Source organism: Nothoprocta perdicaria, unplaced genomic scaffold, assembly GCF_003342845.1.
Source record: "Nothoprocta perdicaria isolate Ctin4 unplaced genomic scaffold, notPer1 scaffold_190, whole genome shotgun sequence".
NCBI classification, from domain to species: domain Eukaryota; kingdom Metazoa; phylum Chordata; class Aves; order Tinamiformes; family Tinamidae; genus Nothoprocta; species Nothoprocta perdicaria.
This window is the reverse complement of record NW_020455094.1, coordinates 1,132,971-1,154,035: the sequence shown is the minus strand read 5'-3', so window position 1 is coordinate 1,154,035 and position 21,065 is coordinate 1,132,971. Positions and strand designations below refer to the sequence as shown.

Here is a 21,065-nt window from a genome sequence, read left to right as displayed (position 1 = left end):
TGCTCTGTGCTATCAACGCACAGCAGCTGGGTGAAGCAGTGGATGAGAAAATAGGATTATTTTGTTTCCCGCTCTGGACATTCTCTAAGGGAGGTGCCACGTTTTCTGAGGAAGCACATAGTGACGCTCTGAAATACAAACAGAAAAAGGGCAAATCCAAGGGCTGAGTGGTCGAGTACACGTTTGCACTTCTGGCTGCTGTTTAGATTAGACTGGGCCCACTTTCCTCATGCCTAGTGCAATGGCAAGGCCTCCAGCCTAGGCACGACAGGAAATACTGCAGACCTTGTAATGCTGAAGCCTTTCTTGTTAGTAATCTCCCTGCAAAAGACAAGGCTATCCAACCATTTATAACAGCTCTATGGATCTTATTTACAAAAATGGTAGCTGTGCTATAAGTCCTGGAAAAGCAGGATTTGGGAAGAAATATTAAGTTGATAGAAAGGGTGAGGAGTGGGTGAGAAGAGGAGACTGGAGCCTGACCTGTGTTACGACCCCAGCAGCTGGGGCACAAAATCCTATCATACCCACTTTATGAGACAAAGACTTGTGTTTTTAATAGCCTCACAAGGATGTTTTGGGCTTTTTTTCTGCAGTGTGAGGGGGAAAGATTACGCTGCACCTACACTGTTTTGCACAGCATACAGGCAACAGCTTAAAGGAGGCTTTTCATGGCAACCTTTACTGTGACTGCACCTGATGGTGGAAAAATAATGAAATCTGATCCTATCTGAAGAAGGAGATCAGGCTCCTTGGAAGTAGCTGGGCTCTGCATGGGGGCACATGCAGAGTCCGCGGGGGGCATTGCTGCTTGGCCCACAGTGACAGCTTCACAGGCAAGCAATCCAGTGCGTTTTACTTCCAGTTCAAGTTTGCTTTGTTTACATTGAGTACCATTGCCGCTAACTTCCAATGAGGTGACACAAAGCAACAGGTTACAAAAATGCCATCGACATCCATCCTGACAGCATCCAGGTCACAATACACAATGATGTACCGGAATTATACAAAGACCAAACCAAAAAATAAAATATATATAGAGCTAGTTATTCTGACTAGAACAGAAACCGACAGCCAAAAAAGGAAAGAGGCCCCCCCACCCTGACCCCGAAGTCCCTGCAGGAATCCAGACCGACGCTTTGGCAGCCTCGTAGCAATAAGGTGACAACCATCTCTTCGCATGCCCAAAACCTGTTCTACAGAACATCGAGAATTCCTGGCTTGGAAAAATAGTTGCAACTGATACTCTTCTTTCCCCAACCTGAATCAGCTTCATGGTTTTACATGGGGTTAATACATATTAAAAACAATAATAATAATAATTAAAAAAAAAAAAGAGGGTAGAGGCACCACAGACTGCTTGGATAGTTAAATGTTACAGTAACAGAGTCAAAGATATTCCAGCTTCAGATTCATCTGCACTTTGATTAGCTTTATCTTAAAAAAAGAAAGAACCTGATCAGTGGCATTACTGAAAAGGTTGGAGAAAAGAACCATCCTGCTGCTTAATTAGCACAGTCCAGAACCAAAATAACCATATTTCTCACCATAGGCTGCCTACTCTAGCTTTAGGCTTCATGGTTTGGATTTCTGACCATTAATTGGTTCACAGGGTCCTGCATTTTCCCCTGCTCCCCCAAGTGCAGAACATCAGTGCTGCAGGAAACAATTAAAAACAGTGTACCCAGTACCCTCCCTCCCCAAATTGCCTCATCACAATCTCCAGATTTCTTCATGTATATTCATGCCTCGCTATTCACTAATGAGGTATTATTAGATACTAACAATGCCTGCTCTCCTATGGACTTTAGCACAGACCAGTGACACATGAAGAAAGTTCTTCATTCAACCACTAAAAAAATATTGCACTTGCTTTAACCTTAAGCCCAACCTGCACAGAGAGAGAGGAAAAAAAAAAAGTTAAAGCAAAAGTACCAAATGAAAAAAACCCCAACACTCTGGAGCAATCTACTTTATGCACATAGTATAGTGTCTTTTCCTTTGTGTTATTTAGTTGAATTTGGTCCAGTAGTTAAAAAAATGTCCAGAAATTAAACAGTTCAAAAGACACCGCAGGCTCTTTAAGGCTTTGTCTCCCCAGTGCTTCTAAAGGTAAAGTTTCTTCCTTCCTTTCTTTCTCTCACTGTCCGCGTACTGCAAAGCAGTGGTCTCTCGTGGCAGAACCATCCAAAGAAAAAATAATTCAGAAGCAAGGGAAGATGGGTGTGCTTCATGGTCTCACCTGGAACAGAACAAGCAGAGACAAATAATGAATTAAGAGATAAACAAGAAAACAATACACCCCTTAGCATTTATATTTTACCTCATACAGGATGGGACTACAGGCCACCAGTGCAAACACCCAGGCTCTAGGATGCAGATCAGAGTGAGCTACCTAGAATTAAGAAAACTGAAGTCGTGGCTGAATTTCTGGGCTGGGAAATGAAGAACACAGAGCCTAGCAATGGATAATATCCAGAGCCTGGCTATCTACGAGCTATCTGTGCTGGTTTCTTGCTTCTCCCCAAAGCCAGCGTCAGGCTTGCAGCTTGCTGCTGCCACCTAATGAACTAAACGTTATTGCTCAAGCAGGAGCAACTGGCTGCTTGTGTCCCTGCTGTGTAAGGGTCCCTCCCTGATCCCTTTAAACTTTGCAAAGTGCATTAGATGATGGGACTTGCTGATGGCTTTTTCAGTATTCTTCTTACCCTGGAACAACTAGTGCTAAAATAAAGTTACTATGGGATGTATGATGGACTACTTCATGATAGGAGTTAAATGATTTCTTTTTCTATATATTTCTAATTTATAATATACACACACACACACTCATAAATACATACATACATACATATATATATATATATATATATATATAAATATATATGCTCCTGCAGCACAAGAGAACAAATATCACTTGCTACCATGCAGCCAAGGTGATAAACCACAAGGACTATGCAAGGACAGGCTTGCTTGACTCACCACACCTGTGATTCTGAACTAGGACTTGCTGACGTTCTCATATATGACATCGCTGATACAGAATTGCTGCTTCTTCTTTTGCCACATCAATTGCACACACTGGTGAATAAAAATGTATTGTTCCTGCAAGAAATGAGCACACAAATGGGGTTTTTATACCTCAGAATGCTTGACAAAAAATGAATAGAAAAACATCTTGCTAGTTGAACAACAACTTTCTCTCCTAAAACCCTTGCAACAGACAGTGAAATGTCTGCTCCCACAGGAACAGTGCTTGATGACTGAGAGCAGCTGTGGAACCATCAGGTTCACCTGAACTAGCTTGGTACTTTAATAAGTAAGTTATTAGCAACCCAAATTATGATGAATCAACGCTGCCGTTGAAGTGTAGGTTGCTTCAATACCAGATGACTGGAAGTTGAAGCTAGACTACTTGAGAGTTGCATGAAAGCTTTTACTAGTAATTATGATTAACTTACAAAAACAGTCTACCTATTCATAGCTTCTCCTGTTAGTAGCAAATTTAAACTCAGAACGTATACATATGAGAGAATATAGAATCTTGAGTCTCAACTATGCAATGAGAAAAGTGCTGAAGCCATTATTATAAGCTGACCTTCTAGTAACCTTGTTTGCATTTAGAAACAATAGCCATCACAATTTCATATTTTCTCTTTTGACTTGTCTTCTCTTGTGAATCATGAAGGATTTGGAAGATGGCTCTGAAAGCAAATACCAGCTGTATGGAGAGTGGCCACAGTGCACGATGGAGGCCCCCATGGTACACACCACTGCTAAGCAGCATGCTCCACACTCCCTGCAGGTCTATAGTTTGTCACTTGTTCACCTTGGAGACTCTGTGTGATATTCTGTGTGATTCAGGAAGTGGGGCTATCTTGGAAGGTCTGAAAATACATTAATTCTCTGAAAGATAACAAAATCTACCCATCTCTCTCTCACACACACATATCCCACTACCTAAAATGTTTTGATGAGCCTCGTGTTTCTGTAACTACTGGCTTTTTACCAACAAAAAGCTAAAATGTAGTTCTTTTTGTTCGCAGAGCAGCTTTTCCAAGCATTATCAGCATTCAAATACACACTTCATTTACATCTGAAATCTAAATCTCATAATTTAAAGATCTTTCCCCAAGTGAGGGAACGCAAACCCTGATGAATCCTACACCAAGCTTTATGAGCACCACGTGCAAGAAGCAAATAATCTCAATCAGAGACGCCTCTCCCAAGACAGAGCTAGTTTCAATTTCTAAAATACAAGTGTCACTTTCAGCGCCTGTCCCCAGTGGGCTGCTGATCTGAGGAGAGAGCAATCTATATTTGAAGCACGTTTTGGGCCACAAATCTTCCTTTTTTTTTTTATTTTTGGCAATGACTGCCCTCAGTTCAGGATGGTCACTGCTTTACCTAGTCGTGTGGTTTTTGTTTTGTTCTATGCTTTTTAACTAACTGCTCAGTGAGTCAGAGCTAAGTTTACAGTTTATGAGGAAATGTGAAACCAGGAAAACTGTGTGTGTTTGCAGTTTCAAATTCTATAATGAATACAATGCATTTGTTGGTGGCTTCTGTGCCAAGTGCCACTGCCACCTAGTGACCTTGGTGGCACAGCTGTGCAGGGGAGGAAAAGAACAAGTTTGCAGTTGAGGATTTGCACATTTGGCAGAGAAAAGCGGCTGGCGTGATGCAATGCTGGCCAAGGGCAGGGACGGGAGAGCCTGGGGATGGGAGAGCCACGTCAGCCTTGCTGCGGCCGTGGGGATGCCCACGTCCCAAGCACCCACTCCTTAGACCACAAACACTGTATTTCATATATCATACATATCATATTTCTTTTTCTTTTTTTTTTTTTTTAAAGGAAAATATCAGGAGATTATTCATATCATCAGAATATTTGTCCAGAAAAAATATTGGACTAGTGTCTGGGGCTGGTGTTCATGGATCATGGTTGAAGCACAGCTTAGTTCCTGTGCTTGGCCATTGTCGTCTTGACCAAGCCATGAATGGCTGCCCAACCCTAATATATGGGTCCATGAGTCAGTAATCTTTTCAGTAAGTACAATTCTAATTCAGATGCTAATCTCTTCTAACATATATTTTACACATTTGTTTTCTATAAGGTGAGCACAACTCTTCCCCACTGGAAAACATCACTGAGTTTGTGGATAAGCTGTCAGGCTCTGACATATGATTATTTATGCAGACGATTAATAATGTGACTACAATGTGACTACAATACTACAATGAAGAATACTACAATAATGTGACTACAACACTACAATGAAGAAGAACATTTTATTGTATTTACTCATAGCTATTTTGTCATGTGTTCAATCGGAACAATGAGCTGTTGGATGTGACCATGTTACAGAAATGAATGAGATGATAGATACGATCACATACTCTTACTGTTGAAAAGAGCTGAAGGGGGGCACCTTACCTCTGTCTGTACCATGGACATCCTGTAGGACCGCATGTCAGACACCAGACCTAAAATATCTACAAACTCATGATCACGAATGTGCTGTAAGAGCCGATCCAGGGCTATGAAGGTGCCTGTTCGTCCAACTCCAGCACTGCAACACACACAAACATGACTGTCATTTCAGAAAAACTGATGTGTCTGACTTAAGGGCAGACAGAAGGATGTTTAATCTAGGATATAATGATGTGCAAGCCATCATATTTTGCTCAAACAAAACGAATCGAATGGATGGCTCTGCAGTTATTTCAGCTTCCTACATTCCTCCTCACCTCATGCATGCATTCATGTGCAGAGTGTGAATGCACACACTCACCTTTAGGAGTCTGCTCATCCCAGGCTCCCTGACAGCTCCCATGTACCCTCACATTTCATTCTCTCTTCCCTTCAAATTCGGGAGAAATTGCAAACTTCAGGAGATACAGCTGTAACTGCAACATTTTACTGCACCCAGGCATCTGTGACTGAACCTGCAAGGATTTAGCTCCATTGCTCTCTAATGGCTTGGCAAGGACATGGCACTGGTGGAGCTCATCCTCAGTGGATGGTCTCTTGGGGTTTGGCGGGCAGAAAAGGTTTTGCACCAGCTTTGTGCTTTGGGAGTCCTAGACAAATAAACAGCAAGGACTCGGCTGATAAACCATTATCCTTGCAAAGAGAAGCTTAGTTTCTAGTATGCAAATAATTCCTTGCCTTTTGATTTCACAATCATGCTCAGTTGTACAATTTCATTTCAGATCTTCACTCATCCAGTGTGCCAACTGCTATGGATAGAAGTGTGTGTCCTAGTGCCAGTGGCTTCTGCTGCCTTGTCGCACCTTCCGGGAAAACCATGGAAGTATTTGTGACAAAGTTGCAGCAGCCCAGCTCAACACTGGCAGGCTCTGCAGGTACCATAACCATCTGAAAACATGTTTCTTTGCAGGAAGGGGTATCTCAATTAAAAATAAGATACTACATTTGTTTTCCAGCTCTCTCATACTTCCCATTTCTCTCTGTTCTTCCCAACTGTAATTAAGGCCAGCAGAATTATGCAGAGGATTTGATTCCACAGCCCTATATATAAATCCCTTTCCTGGTTTACTAGCACCATTGTTGATATTAGGACCCAGTTCCAAATCTATATTCCCTATGAATTCCTCAAGTAAGTTATAGGGGATGGCTGCATGACTTGTTGCTTTTACAAACACTGCTGTTGCTTTGCTTCCTAGTAGAGCACTTAATGTCACATCTGGCACCAGAAATCAGATTGCTGTAAAAAGAACTGTTTTCTGAGAAACAGCTCCTGAAAATGTGCAAGGTGGCTGCCAGAGACGGGAAGTGCCAGTCATCACATCAGCAACAGGAAAGAAATCACTGGAGGGTGCTGATGTGCTGTGCAGCAACATATCTGCCTAGGCTGATGCTGATCTCATCAAAACTTGACCTCCAATGGGACTGTGTCATCCTAATACGCACACATACATCCATTGCAATCCTTCTACTTAGGTGTCTGGAAACTCTATTCTGAGTAGCTCTACCAGTCAGAGCCACGGAGAGATTTGAAATCAGTTGGGAGAGTCACATCAGGGAAGAAGCTGGTGTGATATCATTGATATCATCACCCATCAACGCTGCAGCCGCCCCCAGAGCTGCCAGGTAGGCGACTGCGCTAGTAAAGGCCAGATGACGAACAAGACATAAATCTGTCTGTATATAAAACGAGCTTGCTTCCAGAAAAGAAACGAAAAAACACACATTTAATTGTTATTATGGGATAGTGGGATAACTGCTTGCACAGGTAGTGCTGTTAATATGTCCCATCTCAGCGTGCTGAGTGCCAAGGGAGCAGAGGGACCTCTCCACATATGCTGCTGCAGGAAAACAGCACTCTGCAGCAGGAGCTGCCCAGGTTTCACCCCCACTAGCATGAATGAGAAAGCAAGGGCAGAGTTTAAGCAGGAATAAATCACTCCAGCCTGCTGCTGGACTTACACTAGCCAAAGATAAAGAAATGCCTATGGATGCCCCTAAGGATGCAGGTTGCAAATCCCAGCCCCACTATAGTCACAGGTGTTAGTCCTCTCCCCTTAAAAGCAAAGAAGATAATCTCTAGCTAATAGCCAAATCCACGCATCTCTTTCCAGTGGATTTACATGATCTTTGGCAAGTTACGTCCCTTACTCCTCCTTTTGCTGGAAGCACTTACCTGCAGTGTATAATCATGGGACCTTTGCTCTTTGTTGACTTCTGTCTGACCATCTGCACGAACTGCAGGATGCTTTCGGTGGCGTTGGCTGTAGGCACCCCGTGGTCAGGCCAGGCAGTGTAGTTAAAATGCATCACGTCTTGCACCTCATCGGCCTAGAGGGCAAAGCAGAGTGGCAGCAGGTTCACATGCATTCGGACAGGGCAGCCTGACTGAGACCTTTTCCCAAATACAGCCTAAGGAAGGAAAGCTGCTCTCAAAGTGGCACAGACCTTACGTGATTACATTTGAATTAAAACCGCTGTAATTTTCAGGTTAGGGGTTTCTCCCTCTTTCTATGCCATTCCTTCTCTTTCTCTTTTCCCATTTGCCACTGGCAAAGGGCAACACTGTTGGCAAACAAGCCAAGACTGGTCTCATGAGAATTTTCCTTTTCAAGTTTCGTTGAAAACAAAAAGAGAAGAAAAAAGTCACCCCTAATACCACCATTTTCAGAGGGAGAAGAAACTTTCTCAGAAAACACTCGTTATTAATAAAAGCATTTCCCATCCTAAAAGAACTCTAAAATAAGGTGAAATAGGATTCTCAACACAAAAGGGCCTCATTTTGGCTTTGAGTTTACAGAAACTCCAAACTTGAGGTGTGGCAGGGGTGGCTCATCTCCACACCTTGTGGCAAAGCAATTACTACTTTTAATTTTGCTGTTCTGGAGGAGGTTAAATCCCTCTGTTCCAGCAACCTGTCTCTTGACAGCAGCAGATGCTAAGCCAGTTTTAAGTTAGGGTATAACAAGTGAGACTGGTATGAAGTAGCCTCCTAACTTCGGCAATGGGCAGTTCATCTGAACTACAAACTGCATTTGGACCATGAAAAATAATGATCCCCAAAACACCCAGAGATCAGCAGCTCAACCCCTGAGTTGATTTTATCCTGTTTTCTGCATTCATATTCCCTGTGCACACTTTGGCATGTGTGAGTAGGACTGAGATCCTAGGCCAATGCCCAACTGTCAGGGCATTGCTTTTCTCATGTTTTCTCTGTATTTCTCTCCTTTGCTTCAAGTGCTGAAGCCTATTAAATAGCTGATGGAAGTAACAAAGATGAAAAAAGAAATGCTTGAAAACACGAACAGTCTTCATTTGGACACCTCTTTCGCTTATGTGAATTTTAGCATTCCCATAAGTTTGGTCAAGCTTGTAATGTTTTAGAATGAACTTGCTGATGATGTGACATTTTATTTGGTTCCATATGCAAGTTCTCCAAACTGGTCTGCTGGTTACTAGCTGTGTTTTCACATGCTTTACTGAAGAAGTTGCACAGGAAACTTAGGAGGGTGTGATAGACTGTATGTCTCTCCCATCTCCTCTGCTGTACTATGTGAAAGCAGGAAAATGTCCTATAGAAGCAGCATTAGGGTGTGGAAAACCATCTCTGTGGACAACTGCTTTATTCAAGATCCTGCCTGAGACATGCACCGAGCCTACGCTATGGATATTATACAATTGCCCTTTTGGAAAATATTTTCAGTTTCTGCACTGGTATTTTCAATTTCTGCACTGGTATTTTCAAGTTTTGAAGGGTTTATAATATTGGAACAATCACAAATGCCTAGATAAGAGAGAGAGAGAGAGAGAGAGAAAGAGAGAAAGGTTGAAAAAGTTGACATGTTCTTTGTCATCTGTATCATTCAGAAATGTAGAGAAGCCCAGGAGTGCAGGTGCACGTTACCATGTGCTTAGCTAGGGTGCCATTAACCTCTCCTTGCCTGTTATTGAGAAGCTCACAGTGATGACACTCTTGGGAGCAAGAGTGTCAGGCAACTTTGATATTTGTCTGTGTGGAATGGGAAAAGGGCCATAACCTTTTCCTTAGTTATTTTCCATTGAATGCCAGAGATGGATAAAACTTAAAGAAAAGCCTGGACCAAAACTAGTCCCCCTGTTTTAGTAGAGCAAAGCAACACCTTTCACTTACATAGCTAATTCGGAAATTCCTATAAACCCAATCTGTGTGTTCCTCTTCAGACAACATCTCCACCGTGATATCCCCATATGCAATAGGATCTTCCGTAAAAGGCCAATAATGGTCACATTTTACCTGAAAAGGAAATATATTTATATATATATATATATATATATATACATATACACATGGACACACATATAAAACAAGAAATCACAATCAATGATTTTAGAAATGCTTACAGTGTTATTTACTGGACAACTTTCTAGGGGGTAATATTTACTGCAATGCCTTTTCAGTCTCACTATTCTTGCTTGTGTAAGTAGGAACATGGCTATATATTGTCTTTTTGAAGGTGGAACACTATTTCAGCAAAGAATTGAAATACATGCATTCTTTTTAGACTGTTATTCTCCTAATAGAGTATGTCTAAAAGTATTATTTTAAGAAAATATGAGTAAAAGAACAGACAGAAAAAAAATTATTTCTAAATGGTCCTGTTCTAATGCCAAGGAATCTGTAAAGTATAAGATACTGTTTTAAATTTGAAAGAATGTAGAAAATCTATATTTTAGGCATTCGGAGATAACTGCTGAGATAAGAAAAAATACATCAACCCACTCTGAATAAATAATAATGATTACAAGCATCTGCTGCTTTCACCATTTCAGACAAGTTTTAACTTCAGCCCTAAACAAACCAGAAGTGAAGGAAATCACATTAAGATTTAACTTTTTGCTTTAATGTGTACTGTCCACTTTCCAGTCTTTGCAATACACCCTTGGAGGCTCATAAATTATCCTTAATCCATACATACAGGTCCACCAGAAAAAAGTCATCCAACTTTGAAGCTCCTTCCATAAATGAAAGAAGTAGAATTCTAGATCTTACAATGATGCTACTTCATCATTAGAAAACATGCAAAGAAACCCACCAGAAAATATATAAATTTTCAGAATAATTTCTTTTATACTATGCAGAAGATTTTACTACATACCCTTCTTTTCTCATTACACTGAGTGAGCATAACAATAATTTGAGATTTTTGTTGAAGAACCATCTTCCAAAAATCATTCCTAGTTTCTGGCAATGGCCCTTGTGTTGCAATGTATTCCTGGGGTGAATTGTAACCCTAAAAAACAGAGAAAGATGTTATTTACCAACAGGTCTAATGCTCCAGAATATGTATTTGTCTCTAGTATATGTATTTTTTTTTAGTTCTTTAAGCTCAATTTTTGCATTTTAAGGAAACTGTCATTTATTTATTTATTTATTTATTTATTCAGAGATTACAACTTTTGCAAGATATCGATGCTTCAAAATTACAATCCATTTAGAATAAAAAAAAACAGACAATGAAGCTGATACTTCACAAATTCTTTGCTGTGATTGCCAGAAACACAACATTAGAAAAACAGATAATGAGAATCTTATATCAAAGTTGAAACTTCTTCTATAATTTAAAGGTTTGTTTTCTTAGAGAAATAAAAACAACCATGAACCCTTAGCTTGCTCATCCCAAGCAGTGCCTGTGGTGGTTTTCAAGAACTGATGTAAACAGAAGGTGGCAATACACAGGTTTATTTGCATGTATTTATACAGACTTAAACAATTTATTGTCGTAAAGTTGTCGTAAACAACTTATTAGAATTGTGCTTAAAATAATATGCTGAGTCAACATTTTTAAGAGACTATCATTGCTATGTTTCATTGAAACTTGGATGCCTTATATGCACACATTCCTGCTCCTGTCGCCATCAATGTGTTTTTAGATGAATATTCCTTTTTTAATTCTTCCTCCCCACTCAGAAGACCACTGTAAATAATAAAATACCCACAAAAGGGAAGTGTCAACATCTATTATAATTGTATTTGCTGAGACTGTATCAGCAAAACTCCATTTGGAAAACTGTTTTCTGTTCCTAGTAAGAGTAAATGGTACAGTTAAGGCACAGCATGAGCCTATGTAAATTGCACTATTTCTGTGCCACCATGGTATACAGATTGTTGAAATACTGTCAGTTTGGGAGCATCTTCCATAAATGACTTCTCCAGCCATTTCTAAAATACAGTTGAATCTCAGTGTTTATCCTGTATGCAAAGCTGTATGTTTGTCTGCATGGCCTATGTTCCACCTAGGCGGCAAATTTCTAATATCACAGCTTCTTAGTACTTGATATTTAAAACCATTAATAACAACATCTGGAGAAGGTATTTAGTGAAGAAGCAATTATCAGACAAGCCAAACATTAGGATGCTCTTTAGGGCCCTCCTCAGAAAACAATTCCTATGGCTGGTATTATGCTACAAACAAAACAGAATAGATGTAAACTATAAAATCTAAATCCAGCAATCCCAAAAGAGACCATTACATATAAATATGGATACTATAAGTACTTCACAGAAGTTTTCTCATTTGCCAGTGATGATTTTGGGTATTTGTACATTTTTATTCCTTGATTCAATGTGAGCTCAGCTCTGTCTCTATCCATTTGCTTGCTACCCAGGAACCAAACACAGGCGACAAGTTTGGCAGCACCCATATAGGAGACTCCACAGTGGCAAAGTGGTTGTGGAAAATCAGATGGAGGCACTAGGAGATTTTGCACCAGTTGCTGCTGACATGGTCTAACTGCAGCATAGGGCATTATTTTTTGCATTGTTTGGAGCCTCTTTACTCACAGGAATATAGTTGGCATTAATATAGTCGGAACCCTCTTCTTCATTCATTGAAACTAACCGGACACGGCTAAAATCATCTGTAAGGGAAAAAAAATACACATATTGTCTCAAACTAAGCAAAATTAAAAATAATCCTCTAAAATCTGAAAAATCCACTAAGAAGGAAGAATGTGCAGATTCACCAAGAGACAGCAATGGTTGCTTCAGTAAGCACTCTGTGGTCAAAACACAATTAAAGTGCAAAATGCCCTTTACAACTGCCATCCCTTTAATGAAATCCCTTAGATTTCATTAAAATTGTAAAAAAAAAATAGCACTGCACGGTAGTAGAAGTGATCTTGCATTTCTCAACTCCAATCATCAGTCTTAGGCTAACAGAGAACCTGTATTGCCTGATTCCCTTTACGAGCAGGTTTTAGGACAGGCTTTTATTGGTCAGAAAATCTATTCCACAGTTGTCTTATTAAAACCCTTATTTCCCTCCAGAGGCACTTGGGCAGGAGCTGTACTCACATGGTAGGATATTTGTGTAGCGATTTTTACAGCGATTCATGGGAAGGTCCGCAGCAAAGTGGGGTATGTCAAGCCCAATCAGTTTTAGCTCCTGGCATAACAGAAAGAAAAACGTCAAGGTCAAATTCACCAAAACTCAAAAAATAATTCTTTTTGAAGTGAGTGTCTGTGCCATGTGCCAAGCTGAAAACATTCATAAAGCTGTTTATAAAGTGACAAGAGGGATACACTGAGCTTCCTTATCTGTGGTCCGTGAGTTTGGCTCAAAACAACTTCAGACCAATGATGGAGCCTCTTCTCCTGATGCTATCAATGCACTGCTCACAATCCAGACTGTGATTAAAGACTGCTCCTCTTCTGTGGCACTTGATTAGCTAAAATAGGCCCAGACCAGGGGTTAGTAAGTTATTTCTGTGGTGGCCATCCACTTTAAGAGATTTCCTTAATTCCTCAAGTGGCTTTCAATCTTGATACTGAGGAATGCTTAAAAGATGTTTCTGGTTATTAACATAAGTAGTCACATCTAATATATGATGCAAAAAAGAATTTTTCACTGACAGAAAGGGCATGTCAGCCATACACTACAGTGAGTAACATCCTGAGAGTCTTCTTCCACTTTTAAGTGTTGGGAGCATTGGTCTCACTTCAGCAACTCTAGGACTGGAGCTTTTGAGTTTTATATGATTAAACTGAATTTAAATGCTGGATAAGTCAGGCAGTGCATCTCAATAAAATACATCCCACTTGCTTTTGAGGAGGTTTTTGATGTCGCCTTCTCATTTCACTATTGCCTCTCAAATTAAAAGAAATTATAAAAATCTTCAATTCAACTTAGGCTGCAAATAGACCCTAAACTAAAAAAGACAATTACACGGATCTAAATGTGATGAGCCATGGAAAACAGCTTACTAAATATGGTCTTTAGTAAAAGCAAGGACCTATTTTAAGCTATGCAGAAATCCAAGCAACATCCACCTAGCAACAGCACACAATAAACACAACAGTGGATAGGAACACACCACACAAGCTTAACATCTGGAAAAAGCTGATTTAGGCATGGCAGCTAAACGAGGAAAGAGTCCCTGCAGATTTACCTCGAATTGCAGAGAAAATTTATAATCTGAATCTTTGGCCATATCCTTGATGTAGCCATCAAAATCATCCAACTGGACAGGGCTTCAAAAGACAAACACACAGACATTTAGGAAAGAAAAAAGACAACTTTTTTAATAGGTTTCCGTTGTTCCACAGAATGCTATCAAGTTACGAATAAGTATTTGCAATTGTTAATGCTAGAAGGTAACAAAAGGAGTGTTTTAAATTAATCTGAGTTTTGCTCATTCCAATCTTTAATAGATTTCATATTGAGGGCCTGATTTTGGAGAAGGTCTATAGAGGAAAAAAAAAAAAAAAGAGAAAAGGATGTTGCTGCAGTTACTGTTTTCTTTGCTGGCTCTGAGAACTGTAGGCATTTGTCATTAGAGGCTGAATCGTCCTCCTGGAGAAATGGTCACTAAATACAGTGCAGTATAACGGTACAAAGCCATGTTATAGACCTTCAGCAGATAGAAATTGGCCTTGCTTTAGAGGCTTGCTTTGCTCTGCATTGCCCTACACACTTTGGTGCCATGTAAAAGTCTATTTCTTAGTACAGGCACAGCCTCCAAACATACAGGAGGAATAATTAGGCCAACTCTGAATAAGGACCCACAGGTAAACAGCTTCCCTCACCTAATTATCATGTTCTAATTTACAAGCTACTGAAGCATGTACACAGCAATCTCTTCATTTACTTTGAGGCAATATGCCCAAAGGACCTTGTCTTATCACCACTTAATTACCCCTCTTTACCCGTTAGCATTAATAATCTAATGTTCTAGCAACAACCGTAATGAGAGCCCCATGTCAAGAGGGAAATAAATGCATTTCAATTTTTTTTTTTTTTTGCCATTTGTCATTTTTAACTAAGGGAAAGCTCCACTGGAATCACTAACTTGGCAAATTGATCTTTCCCCTCATGACTAATTTTGTATCAATCAGGAGCTTTTTTACCAGAACTTATCTATTCAAAAGAATTACTTTTGTGTGATTATGTTTGTTTTTGGTTTGCAGACATCTCTCTCAGGATGTATTTACTAACTGCAGTATCTCTATGCCAATGCATTTCATCATGCATATTCAGTCTAAAGTGACAATTTTAAAAATTTTCTTCAATTATTCAAGAAGACACATACTTGGTCAGCTTTCTCTTCTTTAACCCATTTTTACTCCTGTAAAAAAAAAAAAAATCACTTAAGTTGTATGCTATTTGTTTCAAGTTGACACTGATTTAAAAACACATGTTTCATGGCCACCATACTACTCAGGATAAGGTTGGTGATAGTATCTTGGACATATTTAAGGTAATAGTGATTAATTCTGTTATCTTCCATTTGTTACTTTCCATTGATGTTAATGGGATGAGTTTTCCATTTGCTGGCTCTATGAACACCTGCTTGTAAAAGGGAAAACCCGTAGGCAGAAGCACTGGCTCCTCTGCGAATTCTGACCCACCAACAGTAGTAGCTGCATGTGAGCCTGGGTTCTCCCCCTAGAGCCTGTTGGGCTGCAGGCAGCCCTTCTCCATCAGCTGCACACTGGAAAAGTAGATACCAGTGCTGGAGCGTTACTGGGAAGAAGTGTGTGTCTGTTGGGTAAACATCTGCAAATTCAACTAAGAGTAGTGGTAAAAACAAAAGGCCCAATCAGTTTTCCTCACTTCTATAGCCAGATTATGGGATGATCAATGAAAACAATGTTGAATATCCTACTAGTATCACCAGGACTAAGACTTACACCTTAAAAAATTTTATTGTCTTCTAAAAGATAATTATGCCAGTCATGTAACGCACTGTCTTCACTTGATTTATAAGTGCTATAATTCACTACAGACAGTTGTGAACAAGATTATGAATGAATAAAGCAATATTAAGCTTAAGAAATGAAGAACAGCATTACACTAACGCCTTCATGCACTTTGTTGGTGGGGGTGTATGTGTGAGTGAGTGAACAAGTGTGTGTGTATTCACTTAGTCATCGTCACAAAACCATTAACTTATTACTCAGATTAAAAGCACAAGGCACCCTGGAATACTTTGGTTACAGGTTTGAAATACTGATCATTCCCTGTTTAGGAGATGATAGCACCAATGAGCACAGACAGTGATGGAGCAAGGACAGAGCACAAATAGGTTCTTGCTTCCCCTGAAGGAATCTTAGCTATGTCATACTTCCTTTTTTTATGAGTATTAAATAATGTCTATTCATTAAACACACAATACTGACGCTATTTTTAATTTCATAATAATAGTTGATTGATTTGTAGATACTTTGGGTTGGAGGTTCAGTTTGCAAATTAAACACTTTTCACTTCAAAACAGTGAAAAGAGAGAAATAAATATTTAAAGAAATAAATATTTAAAAAACAAGAGATTTTTTTTACTCCTTCAAGCTTAGAAGATAAACAATTGATTTATTTCCAAAATGAAAAATTCCCAAATTCAGTTCAGTTATCACAAAAGTTCACTACCATAGCAGCTGCAACATTATCAGCGCAGTCACAACCTAGGGTAATTTTGCTATCTGGTCAAAGTATCTTTCAGTTTAGATCCGGGTATTTCACAGAATCACAGAATGGTTGTAGGTTGGAAGGGACCTCTAGGAAGGGACCTCTAGAGATCATCTAGTCCAACCTCCCTGCTATTTGTCTGCAGACTGAAAAAAGCTATGATAATATCAACTTTGCACTAAAGGAGAGATTTACTTTTCAAAGAATTATAGTATTATACACCTCTTTAGCCTATGATGCTATCTATAGAGATACAGTCACTCATTCATGTGTGCTATACATATATTCTGGTAATATTTATTCTACATCTACAGTTTTTCCTGTAGATGTAAGAAAATCTTAAAATTAATTTATCTATCTAGATTATTCAGTGCAGTTCTCTTTTATCTCTGTAACTATGGTAAATCTTTTAATGCTGAGCACATAGGAATTCATTTCAAAGAAAAAAAAATTAAGTGCTGCTTATCATGGGAATGTTTCTAAGAACTCTTCTCCAAGGAACACTTCAAGAGGCAGTAAAACAAATGACTGGCATCCATTTCTCAGAAGCAATTTCTTGTGCTTTCAGGATCTCAAGAGGCCTTTATTTCTTAGCATTGTGTTTCCTCAATGCTCATAAATATTTTAAAACAACTTGTTTGTAGCACAAAAGATACTAGCTGGTATTTCACTTTTTCTTCTATTTAACCTACAGATTAAAATACAAAAAGAAGGATTCAGCTCATTTCAATCAGCAACTTGAAACTTGCCTAGACTAAACTAGGTAGCTTGATTGTAGAGGCAGCCTTCAAAGGTGGATGCATATCTCCGAAGGTGAGTTCATGCATATTCAGGGTAAAAAGACGGAGATGACTCTTTCTGCAGCAGTGCCATTGAAAATGACTGTCTTGGAATTCTTGATGGTTGGAGTTACATGGCATGAGTTTGATCTGCACAACAATAAATTGTTTGCCTAATCCTCCATCACTATGTGGCATAGGTGGCTAGTTAAGTTGCATTTATTTCAGGCAAGTTAAAAGACAATATAATATTAGCTTGGAGGGATTTGCAAGACTTTTTCCTACTCTTAACTTGTGCTTGTGCAGAGAATATGCTTTGATTTTCAGGGGAAAAGAAATATACCCTTTATTATTCTTTTTTTAATTGCTTGTGCCTGGGCCCACTCCAAATTTAGAGGGTGCTTCTATAGATTCAGTATGACCCAAGGAAACCCATCTCAGAAACCCCTACACACAAGATTTCTGTGACTACCTACCAAGATATCATAGCTGTATGATACCAGGGAGAGGGTTTGGTCAAAAGTAAATCTTTTGCAAACACATTTTTGTACATCATTATCTACTGGACTTCAGATCATAAGGAACAAAAGTTTCTTCTATACAAATTAAGCATTGTAACAATTGCATTTGAAAAGGCTTGTGAAACAGTTCTGGTTCTAAACAGACCCTGGGACTTCTCCAGCTACATATTTTCAAAGCACCAATCAGTCATTTACTAAGCCTTTATAAACTATTTATAGATGAAACTATTACACACACAGACACACACATACTGACCCAATTTTTGCACTTGGAAAATGCTAATCTACATGGATTCTCAGGAAATTGATGTTTCCCAAAGCAAAATTTGATATCGGGAGACTAACTGCACCATTAAAGACACCACACATGAAACATTTGGAGCAATATTAAACAATTTTAGTATGAGAAAAGTAGCAGCACCAAGCAATGAACAGGTGAATAACTGTGGCAGAAAAAGAAGGTTTGCAATGAAGTTGCAAAATTTGCCAAGAGAGCGCAATGAAATGAATAATGACCATCATAAAATTAGCTTTTTAATAACAAAATGGGTTGGAGCTAAACAGGCACACAATAGATGAAACAGGGTAGCAAATACTTTGATACCCACATTCTCTCCAAGCTATGTTCTAGAACAAGAAAATTATAACTTAAAGAGCTTCGACCCATTTGAAAAGAAAGGTACAACACATCTTTCATGGAATAGAAATTAACATTGCTGAGACATTGCATATGGAAAAAAAAAAACGAGTATATCACTTACCAAGGATTAATATAAAATGCCAAAAGATAATCAGTCCAAAGGCATGAGGGTAGCAGAGTTAGGAAAGCAAATACACTTCTACGCCTGTGAGCATTAATAAATAACATACATAAAGATGAAAAAAGTGAGCAGAGTTAGTAAGACAAACAGAAGTCAGGAGATCAGCAAATCCTGTTTCAAAACAAGGTACACATATATAAGCTTCCTTATACTTTCTCTATTATTATCAGTCACAGAATTTTTGTTCCTCAAGCTGAGACTCTGTGCAGCATTTTAAGCTGTCTACAATAAAATTCTGTATGATCAGTGCTCTACAGTATTTATTCAGCACTACTATTTTAAAGCAATGCTTTATGCAAATTTTCAGAGACTGAAATTTATTGAAAATTTCATCCACATGCCTGCATTCACTACGTAAGTGGTGCAAAACCTATTTTGCTGATGTTTTGTGCTATTTCAGGACAGATTTATTTTCATCACATATAACTATTACAATCCACCATGCTTGTTCCTGTGGAAGTCAGCAGGAACATCTATATATCAGAGTCAAATTAGTATCATGCTGATATCTCTCAATCTCTATTGTGTCAGATTTCTGAAAAAGGCCACAGAGTTTTGCAGAGAGCTTTTTCTTTAAGTGCTTTAAATTCTTTCCTAGATTTTCACCAAAGTGGTATTTGAGCTTCTTTCTTGTTTTCCATGAATAATTGCTTACAGTTCTCAAATAGATTTTTGTAACATTTTATATATATTTATATATGTATGCACATACATATACATACACTAAATTAAACAAAAAGAACCTTTGCTTACACATCCAAACCCATTCATTAATTCCCCTTCTCATATTAAAAAACCCTTTTCTGGTTCTAATAACATCTGTTACTAGTTTAATCATTTGATTCAAGCTTGGATCTTTAATTAACAAGAGCGTTTGATCTTCTGCCTTCATTGCTATTAACATAGTCCAAGTAGGGGAAACTGAAAAAGAGATTAGTTTCTAATGCGTACAGCTGGCTGCTATTAAAACTAGACCAAGCAAGTGAAGCTTGTTTAATATCCAGTTAATTAGCAGCACTGTGAGGTATTGACAGGATTTGTGGGGCTTGTTAGTTCAGTTTGCACGCTTATTAGCAAAAGGCTTGTTTTGGTGCAGTATCAATCCGTTTAATCCTGTCCTTGTTGGCAGGCTGTGTCCCACGAGGTCATGGAAGTAGTTCCAAGTGCATCAGCTTCTTGGCTGTCAACATAGCTGACCATGGCCGTGAAAGCAAGGCTCTTATTTCCTTCTTCCTACACACTGGAGCAGTGTTTCAGAGGGCCACAGTGTGTTTTAAAATATCTGTGTTTAGACTTGTCTTGAAAGATGTTGGTCTTTTGCCTCAGAACCTCTTTTTCCCTTTAAGAGCTGCCTCACAGAAGACTAAATACCAGGTCAGTCATTAGCCCTCATTCATTCAATAAGAACATGAATGAGAATGACCACACTGGCCACCAGTCAAGGAGTGCTTAACTTCTGTAACAGCTAATCCTACCATCCTTCTTTTTCAAATATTTCTCTTAAACTGATGGTGTTAGTGATGGCTTGAAGTCCATAGTTAGTGCCTGCAAATCTTGTAGGTCGTTTTCCAGACTAGCAAAAATAGGTTGCTCTTCCAGTCATTTCAGCAGCAGTATTACAAAGTTACAGTACATGTTTGAGTTTCCACACAAGGAAAATGAGCTAATGGCGCAGCGTGAAGACAGCTGCTAATTGGTCATCTATAGTCAAGCTTACTCCTAGATGTAAATACCTCTCCTTGGATGCTAATGAATTTATAGATGAGGTTTCTATCCTTGTGTTATTTTAGGAAGTATGTGTCTAATAAAAAGGAAATGAGATCTTCCAAAAACAAACTTGGTTGGCATATATTATAAATCATTCCCTTCTATAAATGGCAAGTGACAGAATACATAGTCTTGAGTCATCATCCAAAGAAATAAAGTACTAAAATAACAGTAATGTAGCTTTATCTTAAACAGTGACAGTATGACATGAAATTAAGCACTTAAAATTTAAAGATTATACTTGCTAAAAAGTATAGATGGGGAAAAAATTAAAAACCGTGTTTCAAAACACTTACCAATTATAGGGAAGCTTCCCATCTCTCTCTAATGATGCAAAATTGACAAAGGTTCCAGCCCCGCACTCCCTGTTTCAGGAAGACCATGGAGGTACAAAGTTATCATTTTCGTATTCACAGTACTTGCAGCGATGTTGATTTTAACAGAGATCTCTTGGAGACCTTTCTCAGAACTGCTGAGCACTCACTTTCATGACTAGGTCTATGAAGTAGTGTGTGATAAACGTAACTGGAATAATTTCATCCTTATGATGAAATCCTTCCAAAGCCAGTAAGAATCCAACACCACCTGAGATCAAATTTCCTTATCATATATTAAAAAAAAGGAGACAAGGAAAAAGTGCTACTAAAGATCTTAAATAGTTCTCACTTTCTATCCAGATTGAGATCTTTATAGCACTAGTTGCCTGTCTCAATGTATATACCTTTCTATACTAAATATAAATGTTC

The 21,065-nt window shown here is 38.8% G+C and overlaps 1 protein-coding gene across 3 annotated transcripts in view; it reads right to left on the bottom strand.

Annotated features, from left to right (window-relative positions):
- Positions 1–868: 868 nt before the first annotated feature.
- PTPRO (protein tyrosine phosphatase, receptor type O) overlaps positions 869–21,065 on the bottom strand; it is a 69,499-nt gene continuing 49,302 nt past the window's right edge. The window contains exons 16-28 of one of the 3 annotated variants that reach the window (XR_003249021.1): positions 20,616–20,684; positions 18,493–18,576; positions 15,059–15,094; positions 13,919–14,000; positions 12,825–12,915; positions 12,312–12,388; positions 10,627–10,761; positions 9,642–9,764; positions 7,668–7,822; positions 5,438–5,573; positions 2,988–3,105; positions 2,324–2,395; positions 869–2,242 (exon numbers count right to left, since the gene is read on the bottom strand). Coding sequence is in view for 2 of the 3 variants with exons in the window: in XM_026037127.1 (XP_025892912.1) it covers positions 3,001–3,105; positions 5,438–5,573; positions 7,668–7,822; positions 9,642–9,764; positions 10,627–10,761; positions 12,312–12,388; positions 12,825–12,915; positions 13,919–14,000; positions 15,059–15,094; positions 18,493–18,576; positions 20,616–20,684 (1,093 nt within the window). In the remaining variant the exon portion in view is untranslated. Of the gene's footprint in view, positions 2,243–2,323; positions 2,396–2,982; positions 3,106–5,437; positions 5,574–7,667; positions 7,823–9,641; positions 9,765–10,626; positions 10,762–12,311; positions 12,389–12,824; positions 12,916–13,918; positions 14,001–15,058; positions 15,095–18,492; positions 18,577–20,615; positions 20,685–21,065 lie in introns of all 3 variants that reach the window. The other 2 variants (XM_026037127.1, XM_026037126.1) reach the window with 2 other exon arrangements.